Source organism: Ailuropoda melanoleuca, chromosome 1 (genome assembly GCF_002007445.2).
Source record: "Ailuropoda melanoleuca isolate Jingjing chromosome 1, ASM200744v2, whole genome shotgun sequence".
In the NCBI taxonomy this organism is placed as follows: Eukaryota; Metazoa; Chordata; class Mammalia; order Carnivora; family Ursidae; genus Ailuropoda; species Ailuropoda melanoleuca.
Genome location: NC_048218.1, coordinates 180,669,823 through 180,694,365, shown reverse-complemented (window position 1 = coordinate 180,694,365; position 24,543 = coordinate 180,669,823). Strand labels below are relative to the sequence as shown.

General features: G+C 36.5%; 1 protein-coding gene across 1 annotated transcript in view; it reads right to left on the bottom strand.

The window, feature by feature from the left end:
• Window positions 1–24,543, bottom strand: part of CFTR (CF transmembrane conductance regulator) — a 168,940-nt gene that overhangs the window by 90,258 nt on the left and 54,139 nt on the right. Inside the window, exons 10-11 of the mRNA XM_034671039.1 lie at window positions 20,727–20,909; window positions 13,593–13,784 (exon numbers count right to left, since the gene is read on the bottom strand). Coding sequence (XP_034526930.1) covers window positions 13,593–13,784; window positions 20,727–20,909 — 375 coding nt within the window. The remainder of the gene's footprint in view (window positions 1–13,592; window positions 13,785–20,726; window positions 20,910–24,543) is intronic.

Sequence of the window (24,543 nt, the reverse complement as noted above, 5' to 3'; positions counted from 1 at the left end):
AGGATTTCATGTATAGCATCTGGGGCCGTTGTTCAGTTCCGCTTCCTACAACAGTGGAGGCATATCTCATAACCACCACAATCTCTGACCCCCCCAAATTGGCAAAGGATATGAAATCAGAATGGCAAACCAACATGAAAATATGTATAATCTCATCAGTAATCAGGGAACTACAAATTAGAACAAAAAAAAAAAAAAAGAGGGGCGCCTGGGTGGCACAGCGGTTGGACGTCTGCCTTCGGCTCAGGGCGTGATCCCGGAGTCCTGGGATCGAGCCCCACATCAGGCTCCTCCGCTGTGAGCCTGCTTCTTCCTCTCCCACTCCCCCTGCTTGTGTTCCCTCTCTCGCTGGGTATCTCTATCTCTGTCGAGTAAATAAATAAAATCTTTAAAAAAAAAAAAGAGAGAGAGAGAGGGTTTTTTACAAATTAGAATGGCAAAAATTAAAGTATCAATAACAAGCGGTTTCAAAGATGTGTATCAATGGGGACACTCAAAAATGACTGATGGTAGTCTAAATTGGTGCAATTAAAGTGTAACTTGGCAGTCTCTAGTAAAATCTGAAATGTGCCTATGTACCACAAAACACCACAGTTCAATTGCTAGATATCTACTCCAGAGAAATTCTTGCAGGTGTGCAAAAAGAAATATTCAAAGATTTTCACTGCAGTATTGTGTAAAATCTTGGAACAATCTAAATGTTCATCAATAGCAGAATGAGTAAATAAAACGTGACATAGGAGTATAAGAATGAAATAAATTTCCACATATAAGTAGCATGGCTAGACCTCAAAAAGGTCATAGGAGCAAAGAAATCATGTTGAAGAATGATGTGTGGGAAGTCTACCACTTACATAAATTCCAAAGCCACCCGAACAAAACTGTTAAATATTGTTTATTGATAAGCAGATGCATACATAGGTGTAAATTCAAATAAATGGATCAGAAAAGTACATATCACATTCATCATAGTGACTGCCTAAAGGTTGGGGATTCATGGAAAAACAATAGTGGAAAGATTTTGCTAAAAATTCTACTTAGAATTTGTCCAGGCCCCTAACAAGGCAGGTAGAAAACAGGGATGTTGTCATATAATTGTTTCCTATCCAGAATGGATACTAGTGATACAGACTATCTTTCAAAAAGCATGAAAATAAAAGATTCCCACATCTGAAAAGATTTAAGGTTCTAAGCCAGAATATTTGGCCTCCTTTTCTGGATGGAAGCCATTTATGAAGAAAAATGTATAAATGTGGATAATTTAATAAGTTTCTCAAAGAGTGTAATTCATAGGAAAGAGCTGAGATTGAAAGGAAACAAAATAATAAGGATAGATTGAATAGAATTGTGAATAAGCTCATTATTTTAAGATCAAATAAATTAGTAATACCAATATCCTGTTGCTAATGTGAGTCCTTGCTCTGATTGCCTAGTTTATTGTTCATTTGTAGATTCTTTATTAGTGTTTGGCTTCTTCTATTTGGTTAAACATAAAACACTATTTTGTACACATTGTTAAACACTTATCTTTGCTGATTACTAAGGGCACTCAAATCTGATAATATATTTATCTTAAGGGTGTTGGTTTTCAGTCTTCATGGCAGATTTTCTTTTATGTGAAAATTATAAATGAAAAAAAAATTGTACCACTTGGTACTGTCGTGAGTTTGGCAAGCACCATAAGGGCATGTGTTGCTCAGAGAAGATTCACACATGGAGACAAATGCTGTTTCTCTTCACCAGCACGTGACTTGAGCTCCTCTGGAGCTATCCATAAAAATTGCTGGAGGAAATCATTCAGTGCCATTAAAATGCTGGACATGATGTGACTTCTTAAGTAAAAATGGACTACTAAGATTTTTAAGTAAAAAACCTAAGCCTTAACATAAATCAAATATAAACTTTTAAACAGTGGACTAAATTTTCTTGTTGAAGGAGACCCTGAAGAACCTTTTCCTGAAGCCCTGATACATACACTAGCATTTCATTTTTTAATAATTTCCTCAGCACAGTTTTTCTACAGATAAAATCAAATATGTGGATCATGGGTTCTCAAAGTGAAGTATGTGGACCAATTATTTCAGAATCACCTGGGGAACTTGTTCAAAATCTATTCTTACTCAGATGAATTAGAGAAGAGCTCAGGAATTTGCATCTTGTGGTTATTATACCTGCTCAAACACACCCTTACTCTTTTGGCTAACTTCCTTTACAACATGCTGGTCGGAAAGGCAAATGCCAACTTCAAAGGATTCTGTGCATATACTATATTAGGTCTGTTTGAGATTGTAAAACACTTGAAAATACCTAGATAAAGAGCATGAGAGAAGGTCAAAGTAATGCCATAATACGTATGCCATAAAGATTAACTTATTATCAAGAAATGTATAATACACTCAATGTGATGTATGTGCTTCTTGCATAAATGTTAATCATTTTACTTTTTTAAAATGCACCTAAACACCACCCTAATATTATTCAACTGAGCCAGACAAACCAGAAGTTGTTAAAGAGGAACTGCTAATATAAAGCTCACTAACTGACTTGAATATATAACAGAGGAATGATATAGGGTGTCATTATATTTAACAGAGGGAGAACTTTAAGTAAAGGGTGGAGTGTTACATTTAATGGTTCTTGCAATTTTGCAATATTTGCTGAGTTCATTTGAGCTTCCTGTGACTTGTAGATAGGAAAATATCATAGACCTTGTTTTATGGCTACCTTATCACTGTTTAGAACAACCTTAACAATATAGCTGCTTGTGGTAAGGGAGGAGGGTGTGAAGCTTGGGTTGAAGGAACATGAACTTTAGAGGTAATAACAGGCAATAAAGTATGTTTTTAAGAGTAAATCACTGGACAGTTAGTGCCAAAGTTATTAATGTTTAATAATTACTAAGCACTTGTGCTTTATACACAAGGAAAATGAGCAAGGAGGGAGATGAAAAGAACTGTTAGGGAAACAGAGAGAAGGGGTAGGGAGGATAGAAGAAGGGAAGGAGAGAATGCAAGAAAGCTAAGAGAGTTCTAGGAGAGCGAAAGAATGAATTTCAACCATTTTTGCACATAGCTTTTATAAACACGGATGTGTTATCTTGAGAGCGTTGGGTAGCTCTGTATGATGTATCAACAGACGTTAACTTCTACAGCAGTAAATACACATGAATAAATTCATAAATGAAAACCTGGAGTTCTGCTTATTAGGAAACATAATTTGTTGACCTAAATCAAAGTTGATTACAAGTAGCTATACATGGAAATATTGGCTAAAGATTAATCCTTGCTAGAAAGCATAAGAAATGAGAACTTTTTATCAACTTGAAAAATAAAAGCTCTTCTTTCACTGAGATTTGGTAGTGACCAAATTTATAACAGAAAACTCAAATTCCAATATAATTTTTATTGCAGCCAACAAAAGTACAAAATGCTGGTTATTTTATGTAATGGATTTACTCACCAATATTAAACTACTGTTTAACATTTGGAGATATACACACATATATATGGTTTTATGTCTGAGCTTGTGAGTATATACGTAATTCTGTTAAAATCGCTATGCCTCTTTAGTGTTTATTTCTGTATGTATGTAGGTCTGTATTTGAATTTGAAAATAGCATAAGCATTTTTAAAGGAAGAACTGTGAAATGCAATGATTTCAAGTGTCCCTGGGGGGTAAATGCTCCCAAGGAAGTAAAGTTAGGAAAGAAGAAGAAAAAAGAAGAAGAAGAAAGAAGAAGAAAGAAGAAGAAGAAAGAAGAAGAAGAAAGAAGAAGGAAGAAGAAGAAGGAAGAAGAGGAAGTAGTAGTAATAGTAGTAGTAATAGTAGTAGTAATAGTAGTAGTAATAGTAGTAGTAATAGTAGTAGTAATAGAAGGAGGAGGAGGAGGAGGAGAAGTGGAGGAGGAGGGATAGGGAAGAGGAGAAGGAGGATGACGATCTTATTTCTCTCATTCTGGCTCTACATTAGATTCATTTAACTTCTGGACTCCAGATTTCAGATTCTCTGAAATGACTTTTAAAAATCTAGTTTTTAAAAGCTCCCTAAGATGATTTTGCTTCAGCCAGTCTACGAATTGGCATTTAGGAAGCTGTTAATTCCTTTACTATCTCTTCTAGGTCTACCCACCCAAGATTCTGGGACCAATCCAATGCCTGATAAAGCACTTCTTTCCTAGTACTATGGCGGCACATTGCTGTGCTATCCTGTGGTTGATCCTGCTCTGGACTTCCTAATTCCTAACTCGGCTCCCAGCTCCCTAGTACCTAAGTCAGCATTGGAATTCAGTTCCTTAGGAGATGGGCTTCAACACTCACTCACCCATTTCCTCTGAAGCAATCCCACCATGATCCTTGTTCTCTCAAGACCTGACTTTGGAGCCCCAGCTGCTCAACTCGCCCTGAGCAGGCTTCCTCCCCTCTGTGGACTGCCCACCTACTTGGACTTCCATATTTTAAATTTGAGGTTATAAGGCATGAAGAAGAGATTCTGCCTCAGTGGGAAAGGAAAAGGAGAAGATAACTTGGAAGAGGATCTGGGGAGAAATTTCCTAACTTATTTAAATTTCAAGTGTGTGGTATAGGTGGCTTTTCCAAGATACGTTTATTTAGGACCATGTAGCTTGACATATCATTTCCATGAAAACAAATAGCCTGTAAATAGTCTTCACAACTATGTCATGGAATGCTCAATGTCATTAGGTCACAAGGCTTTGTTACCATAATCTTCTCCTTTACAAATGGCAGATTTACAATCTTAATGGCTTAATAGTACTGTTAACATCATAGTGAGATTAACTAGCCTAAAACTTAAAGTCAGCAATGTTCAATGGGTAAGTCATTAGAGTCTAATTTAGAGTTTCTTTTCTAATAAGCAATAACCCTAATAGCATACAGAAAAAAGGTAAGGAGTCAGAAGATGGACTCTCTTGCTGATCCCATCAATTATGGATCTTCAGCAAGTCTCTTAAAAATTTTACTTCCTTTTCGTTAGAATTGGAATAAAACTATATCATAAACTTCCAACCACAACATCTCCATTATCCCCCTTCAATTTGTTTATTATATTAGATGAATCTTCCCAAAATACTGTTTTTATTATGGCACTTCCCCCAGTAAAGAAAAGCCACCATGGAGGATGCTGGAGACCCATTTGCTCTCCTCCGAGGGTAATTCCCTGTGCTCCCACCAACTACCACATTTCTCTGTCTCCTCTGCAGCTAGAATGCTGTATGAGAACTGGATTTCACCAATTGGATTTACACGAAACACAAAAGTGAAACTTCGTCTTTCTACCTCTTTTGGCTTTTTTTTTTTTTATTTAATTGCTGGCAAATAGAAGGACAGAAACCATGATATGATTGTCCTTTCCCAGTTCAGCTATCACCATATACCCCTGTCTTTCCAGACCCCAGTTATGCTGCCCTACCTAGAGCTCCTGCAAAAGTGCAGTGCTCTCTCCTGGCTCCGGGCGCATTCATTACACACTCCAGCCACAGAGAACTCACTATAGCTCCTCAAATCTACAGTGCTCCCTCTGGGCTCTAGGCCTTGTACAATCTGCTCTCTTTCTGGAATGTTCTCCCTATTCTTCTTCAAATAACTCCTACTCATCCATCATCTCTCACCTGATATGTCACTTCTTCCAGGGAAATCTTGCTTGAACTTCTAAAATCAGATTAAATGCTGCTTCTCTGTACTCATTGAAGGGCCCCATATTAATCAATACCATAAAATTTACCAAACTGCTCTGGTTTTTACTTGGTCATCTGTACTAGAATAAAAGCCCCTTAAGGACAGGGATTGTGTCTTGTTCATTAATAATTCCCAGAGTTTGGCAGAGTCTTTAGTTCAATGTTTGCACTTACAAATATTTACTAAATGAGTGAATATATATACAAATATTTACTAAATGAGTGAAAATATATATATATATCTTTCCCCCAAAATATCTGTAAGTCAAAAATTAATTGCAGACAGGGACCCTTGTCACACTTATAGGCAGCATCCAGAGTACCTAACATACTGTGTCCATAGGAGGAACTCAAATATTTGTTGAAATCAACTGTTTAATTTAGTAAATTTGAATCACGCCTAGCTAAACCTTCTGAATAAAAATTAGGTATTATGAACTTCGTTCTGAAAGACATTAATGGTAATACAATTGCCATTTTGAGGGCTGTTTTTCAAGAGAACACTTGTACTCAGAATTTTTAGAAAAACCAAGTTTCCCTTCCTACAAAAACCTTTATGAACATGACTGAGTTCTAACGTTCTATGAAAATATAAGTGTAAAATCTTCCCTTGATCTTGTTTCATTAGCCACTGCTACAAAGAGGAAAATTCCAAGAGTGCAGGGCTCAGAATCCCAGTTCTTCAGGAGGGATGAAAACTTAGGCAGAGACATAAAGATACATCATAGCTTTCACCTTTGGAAAACTTCACGATTTTTTTGTTTGTTTTTTAATATGAAAACCTAGCTTAAATATTTTCATTTCATTATTTACGCATGAGATAGCCTGGTCCCAGACCATTATAATTAAATTTTTATAATATTGTTCTGTTTACTTGCCCAAATCTTACTAAGGCAGTCTTACAGCTATTTTGGTTTTAGAGATGCAAAACTCTCATTTGTTAAGCTAATAATTAATTCCAGAATTTGTAATTTCAACTCCTAAAATGAGGATCACACTTTTAGAAATCAGCAGTTTCTCTTTGACTGCAAACTCTAAGCAAAGTTGTCCCTAGATAACGAGAAAATGAGAATTCAATGGACCAACGTGTGCAAAGTACTTAGCACAGCAGTGCCAACATGTGCTCTCTCGACAGATGTTAGCTAGTGTTTATTTTTAAGTTCCAGGGCTCAAATGAAGTGAAATAAGTTCAGTTCAGGAAATGCTATGGCATTTCTGTTAGGTTCTGGTTCAATGGTTTTATAAAATAAATGTACTTGCTTCATATTACAGTAAATAAATGGCGGTGCTTTCCAACTTAATTACCTATTAGGAGAAAATTACAGGTGGTTCAAGGTGCAATCATTAAGTGTGGTTTATTCTGGTTTAGGGGACACCGTTCAAAGTTTCAAATACCTGTTTTACGTCTCCATTATGTCTTGGCTGCTACTGAATGCAAATGTTAATTTCTATGGCCCCTTCTTATTTACAGATCTCTCGAATGAACATTACTGAATTTTCCTATAGTGGTAGACTCACCATCCAAAGTTTCAGCCTCTGTTCATACAGGTTAGTTTTGGTCAGATCTGGATATTCAGAGGTCAAATTCAAATTTAATTAGACTTGTGGTATCTGCATGATAGAATTTATTTTCCAGAACAGTCATTAACTCATTTCTTTGCTTACTTCCCTCCCAAGTTTTTCATATTTCTTGCCAATTTCCCTCCCAAGTTTTTTTTTTCCTTTAGCAACTTCTTGCCAATTTTCATCCTAATCTGTTTTCTTCTAGTGACTTAAAGATGAAAACTGCCAAGCAGTGGTGGTAGAGAAAACACAAACAGATTTTAATTCTGCAACTTACAGAGTAAATATTTTTATTACAATGCATATGTAATGGCTGCCAAGACAAATACTTAATGAAGACCATTTTGTGGTTACAAAAGGATCTCAACAACTCTGTGGAAACCGATTACATATCCTAAGTCCCTAACCTCTTCTCCTATCCCACACCCCACCTCCCACCACGCACTATCATGAAGGCCAAACCCAGGTACTTTTACAAGAGAGTGAGTCACTGAATATAGTCAGTCCAACTACCCATTACCTAAACACCAGCCTGCCTAGAATTCTCTTGCTGTCAGCTGTGGGGCTCTGTGGTAGGGTAAGGTATTGGTAAAGTGTTAAAAAAAAAAAAAAATCAGTACTCTGGAAATAAAAAAAGACAAGAGAACAGTGAAGTCTGTCCTTCTTTCAATAACAAAACAGGGTTACAATCTCCTTAAGGGATAAACTAACAAGGGCCCGGTTACATGAAGTCCTTTTTTAAGCTAGCAAAATCTCTAGTGCTGGTTACAAAAGCATACAAATATTTACGGAAGACCCTTAGGGGTAGTCTGGTTACATGGAAAGAGAAGAGTAAGTTAATGGGCATAGGAATATAAAATGGTATTTTAAAAAAAATAAAAACACCTGTACATTTGTCTAGGAATCCATGGTACCACCATCCAGATCCGAAGAAGGAAATGTAAAGCAAGACATGGATATGTTCCTAAAGGAGAAAACAGAAGGGGAAGGACCCGCACCTGACTTGCTGCCTCATGTCTGCACGCTGGGAGTCCTTCTATCAGCACGGAGCTGTCTCCATGCCCTACCCTGTGATAACGTCTTTAAGCGATCTCTGTGAGGGCAGAGTTTCCAACAAACTGAAATCAGAAAACTATGTGAAATATGTTATGCGTGCTGTTTCCTATCCATGCCAATTTACACCTGTCTGCCTGCTCCTATGACAGCAAACACCACCACATACGCAAGTGCTCTGTAGATACTAGGGCTGAACAAAAACACAAAAATGAGGAAGAAAATATCCCGTTCTCATCTCCAGTTCCAAGTCTGGCTGGAGCACATTAAGAAAGAGATCAACGCTGGCCGTCAAAATGAAAACAGACTGACTCATGGCTGTTTGTATTTGGGGCTAGGGGCCGCTCGGGGAGCATGGCCGGGGCATCTGTCTGTGGCTGGCCCTAGCAGCACGCCCTCGGGGGACTCTGCAGGGGGTTTCATGTTCCTATGCGCTAAACTCCACGCTTAAAAAAGAAAAACTTCACTTGGGAAAGCCCCCTCTGGGCTCTTCCTGAAAGGGGAGGAACACTTGCTTAAGAAGGACAAGAAAAATACCAAAATTGGAAACCCTTAAGGACTGAAAATAGAGGAAACCTTTGATTTTGACTAAGATAGTCTAGCATTCTAATTCCTTTTGTTAGTCCACCAGTAAGGTACTCCTGCCATGGGATCATCTCCTCCCAACCAGAGAAATGGCAAGGCTCAGAGGGGAACACATGCTGAGCAAAATTCCCGTAACTGGCAGGCCTACTCCAAAATATTGTTGAAACAGTCACCTAAAAGAATTTACCAGACTGCCTCTCCACATCCTGGGTGGAATATACCAAAATAAACTTTTAAGAGTCAGGGCTCTCAAGCAATTCGCCATGTAATTGGATAGATAACAGCATCCAGGGAATATTCAGCAACAAGAAAAGAAGCAGGCACGTTGTATATTCAGTGTATTCACTACATCTGCCAGCCTCAAATACAAAGAATTTAGGACGCCGGATGTTTTTGCCTATTACAAGATGACCGGAAAGGCCTAGTTGCAAATGACAGCAGGACAAGAGGGAGCGGGGACTCAGAGATCATCAGGAAATGAAAAGCTAAGTGTTTTGACAATCTAAGGCAAAGGAGAAGAACAGGGAAGTCTACATACCAAAAGCAAAATGCACATCGTCATCATTGTCATAACAATTACTTTTTCAATCCCACCTAGGGGTGTCCTCCAGTAGAAATTTTGTTAGTAAGACCTGTGATCTCTCTGCCTTGATTGGATGTCTCAGTTCTATGTAATCACCTCTACACGCTTCCTTCCTAAACCCACAGCAATCCTACCTGTCCCCCTTTCCAATTCCCATTGTGCAGGGAATCCTTCTAAATCAATTTCTCTCTTCTAATTTCTTCAGGGAAAAAACCCTCAGTCTTCAAAGGCCCATTTTCCCTGATGCCCTTTCCTTTGGGTGGAAATAGTATATAAACATGGCATTCCAGATCTCACAATTTCTCCACTTACCTTCTGTTCCTCTTGTCCCTCACAACCCTTATCTGGATTATGGAAACAGCCCGTTAGTCTTCCTTCTTTTAGTCAGAATAGCAAATACTACTACTACTACTACTATTACTACTACTACTGGCTGTTTTATTTATTAAGTACTCTCTGTGTGCCAGAAAAATTTATAATCTCTACAAAATAGATAATATAATCTCTATATTACAGAGGATAAAACTCAGTGTATGATAGGATTAAGTAACTTTCTTTAGTAACCCAACTCTGTCAGATTTCAAAATATACGTTCTTTCTGCTATCCCACAGTTTCAAAATGCACCCACCTTAATTCTGTTTCTCATCTTACAGCCAAAGTGATAGATCTAAAATGCAAAACTGACTGCATCCTTCTTCCTCTGATTAAAGCTCTCCAAGACCAAATTCCTGAGACTGGTGTACAAGGCCCCCAGGATACAGTTCCTTGGGTTCATTCCTCCCTCCACACTCAGTGTCCCCCAGTTGTACTCTGGTTCTATCAAGATGCGTGTGGTTCCCTGCACTAACCAACTAGTTTCATGTCCTGTGTTTCTGCTTATTTCTTTTGTCCAGAATACCGTTCCCATTTTTACTCATCCTTCAGGCTGTCCACTTTTAGAGAAAGCCCTTCCTGAACTGCTGAGGCAAGCCAAAAGCCCTCAACTGGGCTTCTACAGAGCGCTAAGAATAACTTTATCCCAACACTCGCTGCTGTATGTTGAAAGGGTCTCTTTCCGTCTGTTTTCCTCCAACCAGCCCATAAGTTATTTGAGGGAAGGGATGATAACATTTTCATTTTGTACCCACCCTGACCCCAACACAGTGAACAGTGTCTGGTACAGAGTCATGTTTTGGGATGTGAAAGGCACATGGAAACTAGAATCGCCTCCCATTGCCATTTCTGGAGCATGGAAGCAATATGCCTGAACTCCAGCCTGTCTCAGGCCATCTGTTTTCTTCCACAGAATACTCCAACTTTTGTTGATTGGGTCATGAAGAACAACCACCATATTTACAAATAACCACTTTTATAATTTTTTTCTTGTAACCACTTTTGTCATCATCAAAATTCACATGGATGACTTTTCATAGCCATCATGGTTCCCCATCTTAATTACATTGTTTCATCTTATTTCCATAGTAGTCACTCCCTGACAAGAACTGACTCTAAGAACATATTTATCTTACATCACACTCTCTAGCAGTATTCTCCACCTCAAAAGGAAATAGAAATGAGCTAATATTTACTGAATGGCTAATTTACACCAGACGCTATGTTATGACTTTATATTTATCCCACTTAATTTTCTCAATAATCCAGTTACCATTTATTCAACAATCTCCTGCTTCTTCAGACCATCCTAACCTTCTCTCTGCTTTATTGGCAGCTCTAACGTTCTTAATCAAAAAAATTCCTCCAAAGCCATCAATTTCACTCTTGTCACCATTGGAATTCCACAATGGATCACTTGTACCTCCGTTCAAGGTTATTTCCTTACATCAGGCAGACGGAGATCGATTCCTATGCTCTCTCTTTTCACTCCCATAGAAATGGCTCTTTCATTTTCTATTAGAGCACCAACTACATTCTCTATTGATGTGTTTCCTTCCCTTACTGGTCCATGAACCTCTCAAGTATAAGGATCTTATTCTATTCATATTTTTACAAAATGCAGCAAGTCTCAAATGTTTTCAAAATGAAGACTTCTTAACTTTTTGAGTTCAAAAGTTTATTTGGGCACAAAAGGCCATATATTGAATGTCTGCATTTGTGTTAAATATCCAGAACGGGAAAATTTTAGAGACAGAAGGTAGTTTAGTGGTTGCTTAGAGCCAGGTGTGTGTCAAGGGGCAGGGTAGGTATGAATAAATGGACACCGATTGCTAATGACACTTCTTTTAGAGGAGAAGATGTGGTGATGGGTATACGGCCCTGTGAACATACTAAAAAACACTAACTTATACACTTTAAAAATAATTTTGAGGTTGGTCACAGAATGAGAAAAGAATATGCTTCTTTCTCTTATCCTCTTTTCTTTCATTATTTTTAACAGCTTTATTGTGATATAATTCACATACCATACAATAGTTCGCTAAAACACAGATCACTATGACATGAAACCTTTAGAAAATAGACTGTGTGTTTTTCAGCTTGGTTTTCCCTCTTAGCACAGTACTCATATTAGTAAATGCTCATTTCATGCATAAGGGACCCACAGCTCTGAATTTATTATTAGTAATATAGCTATGCTCTGTTTGGGTTAAATATACTTTTATTTGGTGGAATCAAATCACCATTTATAAAATTATTTCTATGAGAAAAGATACATTCAAAGCAAAAAAAAGTAAAGCATACCAGAAACCTTCCAACACCTTTCAACTAATAAATAAAGCTATGATTTATCTTGCAAGACACTAACACTCCTACATCCCAGTCCCCACCAAGACAAATATCTGTGATCTCTAAAAACACCCAGATTTTTTTGTTTGTTTGTTTAATAATAAATCTCCTGAGAGTTTCAACCTCCAAGTTGTGAAATACTATTCTTGGGAGAAGAGCTTTTGAGGAATGAAGAATATCTTCTTCAAAATATATCCAATACTTTTTCAGGATGGTTTTTCTTTCATTATGCTTTCATGTATAGAAAATAAGAGAATGGAGGTCTACAAAACTCCTGTTGAAGGGGTCAGTATATACACAGAGAGCCACTTGTACAAGCAGGTATCTCTCATTTGTAAGAATCACAGCTTCTTTCTAACTGACAATTAGCCTTTTTCTATTTTTCATGCACTGTATTTAACTTTCATTTTATTACTACTGCAATTCTTTTTCATAAAACGTGACTTAAAGGAATCCTTAGTGTCAAATGCCACCTATCAAAGATAGTGATTTTGTTTGTTTGTTTGTTTGTTTGTTTTTTAGAAAGTGGGCACAAGCAGGGGTGGAAGGGAGAGGGAGAGGAAGAGAGGGGCTGGATAGATCATGACCCTAAGATCATGACCTGAGTCAAAATCAAGAGTCAGATGCTAAACTGACTGAGCCATGTCCCAAAGACAGTGACTTTGAATCAAGATCACTATTCAGGCAATACTATTGATAAACCTCATAATTATATATTTCCTGCCTAAACATTTACATCAATAATTATTGAACCCTCCACCATTCGATTTATGTATTGAATAGTCCAAGATCTACATACTGGCTTCACCTGGAATACTTCACATATTTTCAGTTAATTAGCCTATTCCCTAATGTTATTATAACATGAGTCAATAGCATCATCCTTATTTTGCCTCTGTTTTAGAGAATGACAATCACTAGAGGTCATATGGTTATATGTTCAAGCCAAAGGATAAAATATAGTCACAATATTATCTCTGATTCTCTACTGGCAGGTCAATGCTCATTCCATTAGGCTATGGTGGTTATTAAAATTATTAAAATCCTCTCATGTAATTTTGAAGTATCTTTTAAAAACTGCATGCCATATAAATATCCATTGAGAACATGTGTCTCACTAATGAGTCAATGAAATTCTCTCCATTTCATAAAGGGCTTTTATTGTAACTAAATCAGCCCATCATTTTAAAAATAAATCATACCTTCTCTATGTTTTGCAAGTCTCTTAAAGCAGGGGTCATATATTTTATTAGTTGATTTACTCAGAGTAGTTTGCCCATGTTGGAAACTTGATTAATATATGTAGACTGACTGATTGAACAGGGAGCTAATTATATACCTTAGGTAATCTGAAGATTTCATATGCATAATAAGTACGTCCCACAGTTACCTACCTCCTCTAGCTGACATGCTTTGATGACACTCCGATATCTGTACTCATCATAGGAAACACCAAAGATGATGTTTTCTTTAATGGTGCCAGGCATGATCCAGGAAAACTGAGAGCAGAATGAAATTCTTCCACTGTGCTTAATCTTACCCTCTGAAGGCTCCAGTTCTCCCATAATCATCATTAGAAGTGAAGTCTGAAAAAAAAAAAAAAAAAAAAAAAAAAAAGAAGTGAAGTCTGTAAATAAAACCACGGTTATTAAGTTATATCATTTGATCAAATCACTCAGAATACACCTGCCTCCAACTATCATCCTAAGCAGAGGTATATGTTCTGATTTTAAAGGATTCCATATTAATTCATTTGATTCAAAATTTATTAAGCACTTTCTGTTCTGGATATGTTTCTATGTACAAAAGAAACAAAGAGGAATAAAAGAGACAATTACAGTGCAGTGTGATAAGAGCTATGGTAGAGGTTCACAGAGATGGAGTACCTGATTCAGACCGTTGGGGTGGGTTTGGAGGACGTTAGGGAAAGATTAGTACCAGCTAACATTCGTTGAGTACTCAGTCTATGCTGGGTGCTAGTCTCTGTGATTTAACTGCATTAATTTATTTAATCCTGATGATAACCCAACAAGGTAGATTCAATATGATCTTCACCTAACAAAGAAGAGATCCGTTAAAAAGAGATAGAGTCAGATAAGATTGCTTCCATGAGCACTTCTTGAAGAAACAAGGATAAAAATCATCCAAGAGACTGAAGAAGATTCACCAAAAGGACTGTCAGTGAGCAAAGTCTTTATATAAAAGACTATGAACTAAAATTTAAACTAATGTGGGAATTAGAGTTGAAGAAGAGAATTTAAATATGTTATATGCCCTGACAAGAAGAAAAGTTTTAAGTAAAATACAAACAAAACAAAGGAAATGGGATATAAAGAAAATTTTCCGATAGCCTTATCAGGAAAAACTGGAAGTCAAGGATATCATTTAAACATACATATTGGGTAACGGAAGTATAAAAGATAAAGCATTAAGATAGATAACACTACTGACTAAAATTGAGTAGAAGAAAAGGAAGCAACAGAGAAAGAAAAAAACATTGATTTTATCCGAGCTCACACCAGGGAATAAAAAAAAGAAAAACCTAGAGGCGCCTGGGTGGCACAGCGGTTAAGCGTCTGCCTTCGGCTCAAGGGTGATCCCGGCGTTATGGGATCGAGCCCCACATCAGGCTCTTCTGCTATGAGCCTGCTTCTTCCTCTCCCACTCCTCCTGCTTGTGGTTCCCTCTCTCGCTGGCTATCTCTATCTCTGTTGAATAAATAAATAAAATCTTAAAAAAAAAAAGAAAAGAAAAGAAAAACCCAAAGATTTCATGTAGAGTTATTATGAATATATCCTGTATGACAAAACACCTCCCTAACCTCTAAAAGTTGGAAGGCCCTTGGGCTCACACCTTGATCCCTTTCCCTTCTTACCATGCTCTGTCCTTTGGACCACCTGGCCTCAAGTTTTTACACTGCCAGCCCCCTGGCCCTTGAACCAGACCTGTATTTCCAATTAACATTTCAACTTGGATGCTGAATATGCATTATAAACTTAACGTTCTAAAATCTAGCTCCATCCAAACCAGTCCCTCCTATAATCTTCTCAGGTAATGGTACCTTCATACTTCCAGTTACTCACCCTTGGACTCATCCTTGACTCTTCCATTTTTTCATAGGCCACCTTCAATCTAATTCTGTGGTATCTTTATTAGAAACATGTCCGGAATCTGACTACTACTTCCATCCCTACCTGGATTAACCAACATCATCTCCTGCCCAGTTAGCACAATAGCCTCCTAACTCGTCTCCTTGCTTCTGCCCTTGTCTCTCTACAATATATTTTCAAAGTGGCCCCATCAAAACGTAAGTCGAATCATGTTACTTTTCTGCTTAAAACCTTCCAATGGCCTCTCATTTCCTCAGAAAGAAAAGCCTTATTCTTTACAAGCCCCTTTGTAAGGCCCTTGAGGTTCATTTAGAAGAGCCCAAGTAATGGTCTAGCCCACATTACTCCTCTGACAGCTCTACCCTCTGTGGCTGACTCTGTGCCAACCCCCCTGACCTCCTTGCTGTTCTGTGAACCGTACAGGCTTAGTGCCATTTCAAGGCTTTGCTCCACCCTCTCTCTGCAAGACTCTTCTGCAGTTTATCCACATGACCTTGTCCCTCACCTCCTTCAAGTCCCTGCTCAAACGTTGCCTCTCAGTGAGGTTTTCTCTATCTCCCCTATTTAAAATTGCACCCCTATCACCAATCTTCTTCTCTCTGCTTTATCTTTATAGCATTTCCTATCAGGTGACATTCCATATACTTATTTTTTTGTTTGTCTTCCACTAGAATGTGAGCTCCTTGGATGGGGATGAGGATATGTTGTAGGTTTTGTTCACTTCTATATCTTCAGGGCCTAGAATAATACTTGGCACAAAGTGGTGACTCAATAAATTTGTTAAATGATATAATTCAATAATATGATACATTATATTAAATTATAAGGGCTCAATAACTTTAAAAATGAATTACTGTTACATAAGAAATAAACCAATGGAACAGAAATAAAACTACAAACCAGATCCAAATGCACAAAGGAATTAGTATTCAATAAAGGTGGCATCTAAAATCAGTGGGGAAAGGGATTATTCAATAAATGGTGTTGGATGCTAGACAGCCATCCAGAGGGCAAACAAAGAAATTTTGTCCATACCTCATACTATATTCATGATGAATTCCAAACAGGTCAAAGAAAAAGTACAAAAATAAGACGTTAAAATCCTTAAAGAAAGCACTGGGAGATGCCTAAAGGGGAAAAAAACCAACTGTGGAGTAAGAAAGCCTTTCTATAACTCAAAAACCAAAAGTCATAAAATAAAATGTTTTTTATTAAAAAAAACCCTGTGCATAGAAAACAAAAGGAAAAAAGTGCAAAGTGAAGTAAATATTTGCAACTTAGATCACACAAAAAAATAATTTATCTCTAAAGAAGTGATTCTAAAATCAAAAGCAAAAAGAAAGCAAACCCATTAAAAACGTACCAAGTATGTGAACAATTATTTCACCAAAACTGAAAATAGACGAGACCTTTAAGCATATGAAAAGATATCGTACTTTATTTATAATAAGAGAAATGCAAATTGAAAATACATGGCTATGCCATTACCCCCTATAGTAAGACTGGAAAAAATTTAAAAATTGGATAACATCATCTGCTGGTGATGCTATGGAGAAATCCACACTTTTATATAGATTATATGGTATACACATAGATTAATGCAACCTTCAGGGACAGAAGCTAAATGAATACACAAATGCTATACCATTTCTAGGAAGCTATCCTACTGATACAGATACGCTAAATGGCATGTGTGCAAGGATATTCACCGTGTTATTTTTGTATCAGCAAAACACTGGAAACAACCCAAATATCAATCAATCGATGACTCATTACATTATATAACATCCACCTGTACAGTACAATACTATGCAGTTATTTAGATATATATATTCAAAAAATTAAGAGTGGCTACTTGGTTTAGGAGAGAGAATGATGGAAAGAGGAAAACAGATCAGAAACAGAGTGAAAGGGAAATTTTTCAACTTTTTATATATTTTAATTTTCTAAAGTTTTTAATTGTCAGTTAAATTTTAATAAATAATAATATCAACTAAAATATATAGGAAGAAGGCAGGATTAAGTAATAGACACCTTTGTGATATACATTTCAGTATATTTTATAGTTTTTATTACATGAAGAAAAAAATCTAAAATATTTTATTTCTATGGAAAATCCTTTTGTATAAAAATTAAAGCTAGATGCAATATTAATTTTTAAATATTTTTAGAAGCATTATTTTGATAAACAACAACTCTATAAACCCAAACAATGGAAAAGATCTGACTACCCATGTTAAATCTATATAATATTTAATTATTTATATTACATATTAATGTTAATATTTATTAATGCAAATATTAAAATATATAAAAATATATTATATAAAAAATTATTTATCAATATTTTGGTATTTTGAGAGACAGGACATTAAGTGAAACCACTACTGAATAAATGGTTGATAAAATGCTGATAAATGTTGATAAAACTTCATGGGCATTTGTATTTTATTTTAAATGTAAATAAAAGTAGGCGCTAATAGCTTATTCTACACATTTGCTGCTCAGTTATTATAAGACCAAGCTAAAATTTAGTACCAGGGTAAGGTCAGGATGGATGACAGAAACTATGTGGTGTCAGGAGTTGTCAGCAAAGCCACAGAACTGCTTCAGCTGTGGTGGGGACAACAGAAGAAATGAAAATCCCTCCACCCCGGGGGAGATGCCTCAAGCCAGCCTTAGGTCAAGGGTACTCAGTGGTTGAGACTCTTACACCAATCTTGCTTAATTAAAATAATTCACAGAAATTTCAAAGACGAAATACCCTTAATGTAGATTAGAACAAAAAAAAAACTACTTTCCCAAAGATGTTCAATTAAATAAATGTGTGTCAAGCACTAGGATAGTCCTTGGAATACAGGATAAAGAAGACATGGTTCCCTTACGGTCTAGACAACTATAACAGGAAAGAGCAATAAAATTAAACCTGACCTTAGTGTTTCAAGAAAATAATATATATTAATATATATACATTATATATATATTACATAACTGCAATATATATATTATATATATAATTATATATATAATATATATATATAAATTGTAACTTTGGAAAATCTAGAGATACAAAATGTAACCAATGTCTCAGAGATAGCAACTTGATCCATAAATGTCCTTCCAGACACACATATACCTATATACGGGCTTTTATAAAACACAAATCATTATGTACATAATATAAGTTGTTTTTCTTAACAGTATATCATACATATCCTTCCCAGTTATTTTTAACATCCTTTTTGCTGGCTGAATAACATGCCATTCTGTAATTACACTAAAATTTGTCTAATCGATCCCCTAATAGTAGACATTTAGGGGTCCCTTCAATTTTTGGTTATTGAAACAATGTTGTGTTGAATACCTTTACGCTATAAAATCTCTGCAAGCATACTAGGTTAAGTCATACAAGTAGAAGAATTATTCAGTTATCTTGAAGGCTTTTGATATACCAAACTGAGTGAGATGGGATTTGACTTCAAATGTTAATATTTGCAATTATTCAATCTTATACGTTAGCTAGATCTTCTGTCCGGTAGATTATAAAAGACTCCATTCCTAATACTATGCAAAGGCTCCCCCCTGGATTGAGCTGCCAAGCCCTCAGAAGAGTTTAATTATCCCTAAGGAACCACTGCCTTCCTCTGACTCGGTCTTCAGAGCTACTTTCCAGAAGATCCAACTGCAACTCCAGCCAGAAATTATCTGCTCATCAATTCTTAATAGAATTACCTGAAATTTAATTGCTATTAAGTCTTATAATTTGTGAGTCCAAAGCTACTTTTGTACACCTTTCAAAGAAGTAACTTTAAACATATAAACAGAATTTTAAAAATTATATGAAACATAATTACCTCTCACCAGCAAACATTCCTGTTTAGATTATCTATAATTTGTTGATGAACAACTCCTCCTATGGTTATCTTTTTATTTTAATAGTGAAAATTGCTACTAATATTCTATAAGAAATAGAAGGGAAAAATAATACTTAAAAGGAGGAACAAGTTCTCCTAAGAAGAAAATATAAAACTACAGCTACTTTATTTAAAAGGTCTGTTTTACATGTAGAAAAACATAATTGGAGAGAGAAATAAGCAAATTGTATTACTAGCATTGTGGACACCAAATTCAATGGCTAAACGTTTTCTGCAACATTTTGTTTCTCAAGTTTCAAATTAAATCCTTCAAAAATATGGTTCTTCCTATATTAGATATTAATGAATGTCTTTCAGGAATGTTTCTTAATTTCTATTTTTATTTACATTTTTATCTTACAGCAGCAGTGTCCCTTCCTCCCTCCCGCCTTCCCTTCCTTCCCTCTCTCCCTCCCTCCCTTTTTTCCTTCCTTCCTTCCCTTTCATCCTTGAGTTTGACCTTTTAGCTGTTTTTGCTTTTTAACCTGTTAATTTTCGTCAGATGTAACTCTAAATATTCTTGGCTTTTAATAAGTTGGGGTGGGGTTAGGGAGTGGGAAGCAGACCAGCATTGAATAAATTAACATTCCTATGTATTTCTTTCAAAAGCCTATCCCACTCAGTAATTTTTTCTCATAACAAATCCTAAGCAAATCTGAGTCCATTCTCTAAAATCCTAAATCAACAAAACAGGGACTTTCTGCCTATGTGGTTCTGAGGTAAAATACATGCCATGATTTTCCTGGACCAGTTCTGAAAAAATGTCTATGCCAAAGACCGGTAAAAATGAATGGTTCATTTATTCAATAAAGTTACTGAATGTCCACCATGTATAACACACTTTGTTGACTTATATGTGAAATCTAAAAAACAAAAGGAAAAAATAAATAAACGAAAAGCAAAAAAAGACCCATAAATACAGAAAACAAACTGATGTTTGCCAGAGGGGAGAAGGGTGGGGGGATGGGTAAAATGAGTGAAGGGGAGTGGGAGATACAGGCTTCCAGATATGGAATGAATAAGTCACATGAATGAAAGGTATAGCATAGGGAATGTATCCAATGGTATTATAATAGTGTTGGATGGTGACAGACGGTAGCTACATTTGTAAGTATAGTGTAATGTATACAGGCATGCAATTGTTATATCGTACACCTGAAATTAAGGTAACATTGGGTGTCAACTATGTTCCAATTTAAAAAAAGAAAAAAAATTTTAATAAATGTAAGGATCAGCACATGGGGAAAAAAAAAAGACATTGTGTTGTGTGCCATGTACCACATAAAGATGCGGAAGAAAAAGCCGCTGGAACTAATATGAAGAAAAAAAAGACTAGGGAATATGATCAGTAGAATAATTTTTATTATAGGGGACACTATATCCAAGCTTTCTCCTACCACCAGTGTAAGAATTTCTCCAACATACCCTCTTACACTACAACCTAGGAAAAGAAAGAAATGCATGCCAAATTAAGTTCTTGAGGAGGAGGAATAGAAGACATTACCTTGCCTGCTCCAGTAGATCCAGCAACCGCCAACAACTGTCCCCTTTCTAGCTTGAAATTGATGTCTTTCAGGACAGGAGCACCCAGAAGTGAGAAGTTGCTGAAGAAGAGGCTGTTATCACCACTGGAAATTTTTCTGTCATTACTGTTTTGTTTTGCTTTCTCAAGTAATTCCCCAAATCCCTGAAAAAAAAATATAGAAAATACAAAGGTAGGTTTTTCAGGTATTTTCAATAGCTATTTGTTTTATGTCTTAAGAAAAGCACATGGCCCCTGATCCATGCTTCACAGTGTGTAATTCTGTAGTATATGAGTTCTAGAGCACATGGTGCAGAAGTTCTAGAGAACATGATGCAGAACACTGACAATTTTAATAAAGCATTTAATGGAAACATAATTTCAATATCCTAGACTGTCACTCACCATGAAATTAAATTAAACTTAATTTGATACTGAAGAAAATGTGTACCTTCTATAGGCTGAGCAAATAAATATTATCTAATCCTCAGCACAATAATAATATCGGAGTTGGATTTTACAATCCGTCTCTTTCAAAGCGGCAGGCTTTGTGACTCAGAGGTGAAATGACTAAAGTTGGCCAGAGTGAATTACAACCCAATCTGACCCCTATTCTAACATGCCGCTGGCACCTTCCTCAGAAGCCTAAAACATTTAAGTAGCTATTAAGTATAAATGTGATGAGATTGCCAGATAATTCAGATGAATTCCCTTATATGAGAATAGCTGGGAGAAAGGAATTCCCTTTCGAAAGTTCCTGCTTCTCTATTGCCCCATGGGAAGCTTTAGCGTAGCAGTCTTCAATCCAGACTAAGCAGCCCCAAGGACTGATGGGGAGGAAGCTCATGCACACGGTCTTGAGGGAATCTATTCCCACATTCTCAAAGTCCAAATATACTCCTTCCTCAAATCAATCTGCCTGAGATCTGCTTGCTGTTGTCATTTCTTCTTTCCCACTTCCCCACTCACAATCATACTTGCCTCCCTTGCCACAGAAGAGGAGCCTGTCACCAGTACTAAGTTTTACTGTGCTATCCTTCCTAGAGTGTAAACACCTCTAGGACACACACAAGGGGACCACAGAAGACTAATATTCTCCTGAAAGAGGGTCCCACAAAAGCAAAGCCAGAAATACTAAAGCAGGTAACATCTCATTTCACCTGAAGGCAATCTATGGGTCTTACCTAGCTTAGAATAAAATTATAGAAACTAGTGGCAGGATAAGGCATTTTAATTAACTAATTATTTGATTACTCGCTTAATTTTTAATAATTTAGCAAATTTAGTTGATACACATTAATTATCTGCATTTTAAGGTTGTGGTACTTTTTCTGACATAAAGCAAGCTGAATGACTTAACAATGAGAACTGACTTCATAAAATCATTTATCTTCCATAAACTGCACTCAAACTATAATGCCAAGGTTTTAACAAAAATTCAGTTAACATACTTAGACAATATACAATAAACAAGAATTATATCTCTTGCCACCACTTAAAAGTACATAAAAAGTTATGTCAACTTCACAATGTGTCAGAGGTTATGCGTCATAGTTTTTCAAAATTCCTTTAGGTCATGCATAAAGCAATTAAGTTTGAAGACCACTGCTTTGAGTTCTCATGATATGCACAGCTAACGTCCCCCTTAGTCCTCAAACAACTAAAATCAAAGCTTTTAAGAAGTAGACAACAAAAAGACTTTATAAAATGGGACAAAAGCATTTGTTCTACCCTTATTCATTAATTTTTTTAAAAAGATTTATTTATTTATTTGAGAGAGAGAGTGTGTGAGCAGAGGAAGGGGCAGAGGGAGAGAATCTCAAGCAGACTCCCCGTTGAGCACAGCACCTGACTTGAAGCTCAATCTCAGGACCCTGCAATCATGACCTGAGCCAAAACCAAGAGTCGGACACTCACCCCTCAACCAACGGAGATACCCAGGCGCCCCTCCCTTATTCATTTAGTTATTTCACAGTTATTTATTGAGCACCACCTCTGTCTGAAAGACCACTTCAAAAATCCCACAGGGGAGAATAATGTATGAGTAGATATTAATACCGAAACATGCTTAGTGCTAGAAGTGAAAATCACAGCAAATCTTATGGGAGTACATTATAGAGAGCAAGAAACTCAGCCTACAACTTGACCAAGTAAATGATCTGCAGGCTGAGCGGGGGGACAGAAGTGGAATTTCATAAGACCAAGAAACGGTATAGGTGCTCCAGGAAGACAGAGCTGCATGTACAATGGTTTAGGCTTAAAAAAACAAAATATGTCTCAGCAATGGTGAGTGGCCATGTCAGATGTATGTGGCAAAATGACAAAAGGTGTCCTTGGTAAGATGGGCAATGCAGGCTGTTGAAAGATTTGTCGCACCGTGCTTAGAAGCAGGACTTTTAGCCAATAAGCACAGGGACCAATGGAAGGTGTTGTGGCTAATAACCTTTATTTCTGATTACAGAAGTAAGATGCATATTTCAAGAAATTTGGAAAATACAGAAAAGCAGAACAAACAGAAATCACTTGTAGTCCTACCACTGAGAAGAAACCATACTTAACAATGAACTCCCTCCACTTTCTTGGGATGCCTGGGTGGCTCAGTTGGTTAAGTGTCTGCCTTCAGCTCAGGTCATGATCCCAGGGCCCTGGGACTGAGCCCTGCGTCAGGCTCCCTGCTCAGCAAGGACTCTCCTTCTCCCTCTCCCTCTGCCCCTCCCCATTGTTCATGTTCTTGCTTATTCTCTCTGTCTCTCTCAAATGAATAAATAAAAAATCTTCAAAAAAAAAAGAAATCCCTCCACTTTCTTACATATAAACATATATGATTTTAGGTATATATACATATATATATATATAACCAGGGACGAAGGGTACAGCATAGCAAATATAGTCAATATTATTGTAATAGCTTTGTATGGTGACAGATGATTTCTATACTCATCATGGTGAGCATTTTGTAATGTATATAATTGTTGAATCACTATGTCGTACACCTGAAACTAATATAATAGGTCAACTATATTTCAATAAAATACATATAATTTTTTACAAAATTAAGAAAAAGTAAGGTGGTGATCCACTTTTTCTGACATAATAAATCATCAATATTTTCATATACCATTAAATATTACTTTTAGTATAATTTTTAGTTGTAAGATAGTATCCAAGAGTATAAACTATTTGCACACATTTTGCTATAAATTGGGGAGCACATTTTTTTTGTATAAATTCCCACAAGTGGAATTTCCAGAGCAAAAGATATGTGAAATTCCAAGACTTGTCGATTGTAGTTCTAAATTTTCTTCCATCAATAATTATATGAAAGTGCTTGTTTTCAAGAACACTTATCAACACTGTTTTTTGGTTTTGGATTTGTTTTTTGTGGGGTTTTTTTTGTAGTTTTATAGGTGAAAATGAATTCTCACTACTGATCTTATTTTTATTTATTTGCTTGGTTATGAAATGGTTATGAAATTTAGAAATACATGTAAGACGTTCAGGAAAGAAACTGGAGCCAGACTGAACAGTTTCTATGGTTACATGTCCCCCGTAGCTGTGCATGAAATGGTTATGATATCCTTTGTCTTTACCCCATTCTTGTGACATCTTCTCAACTAGCTGGCTAATGGTTGACAAGTCATTGTAACATTCTGAACTTCAGTCTCCGGTGTTGTTGAGGTTATCAAAAGAGATCATGCATGTGAAAGCAATATACAGTAAAGCAGCAGTCACTCTTTTTTGTTTCATTTTGTTTAAATAAGGAGCAGTAGGGTGAGTGGGAAAGCATTTTGGAGTCAGA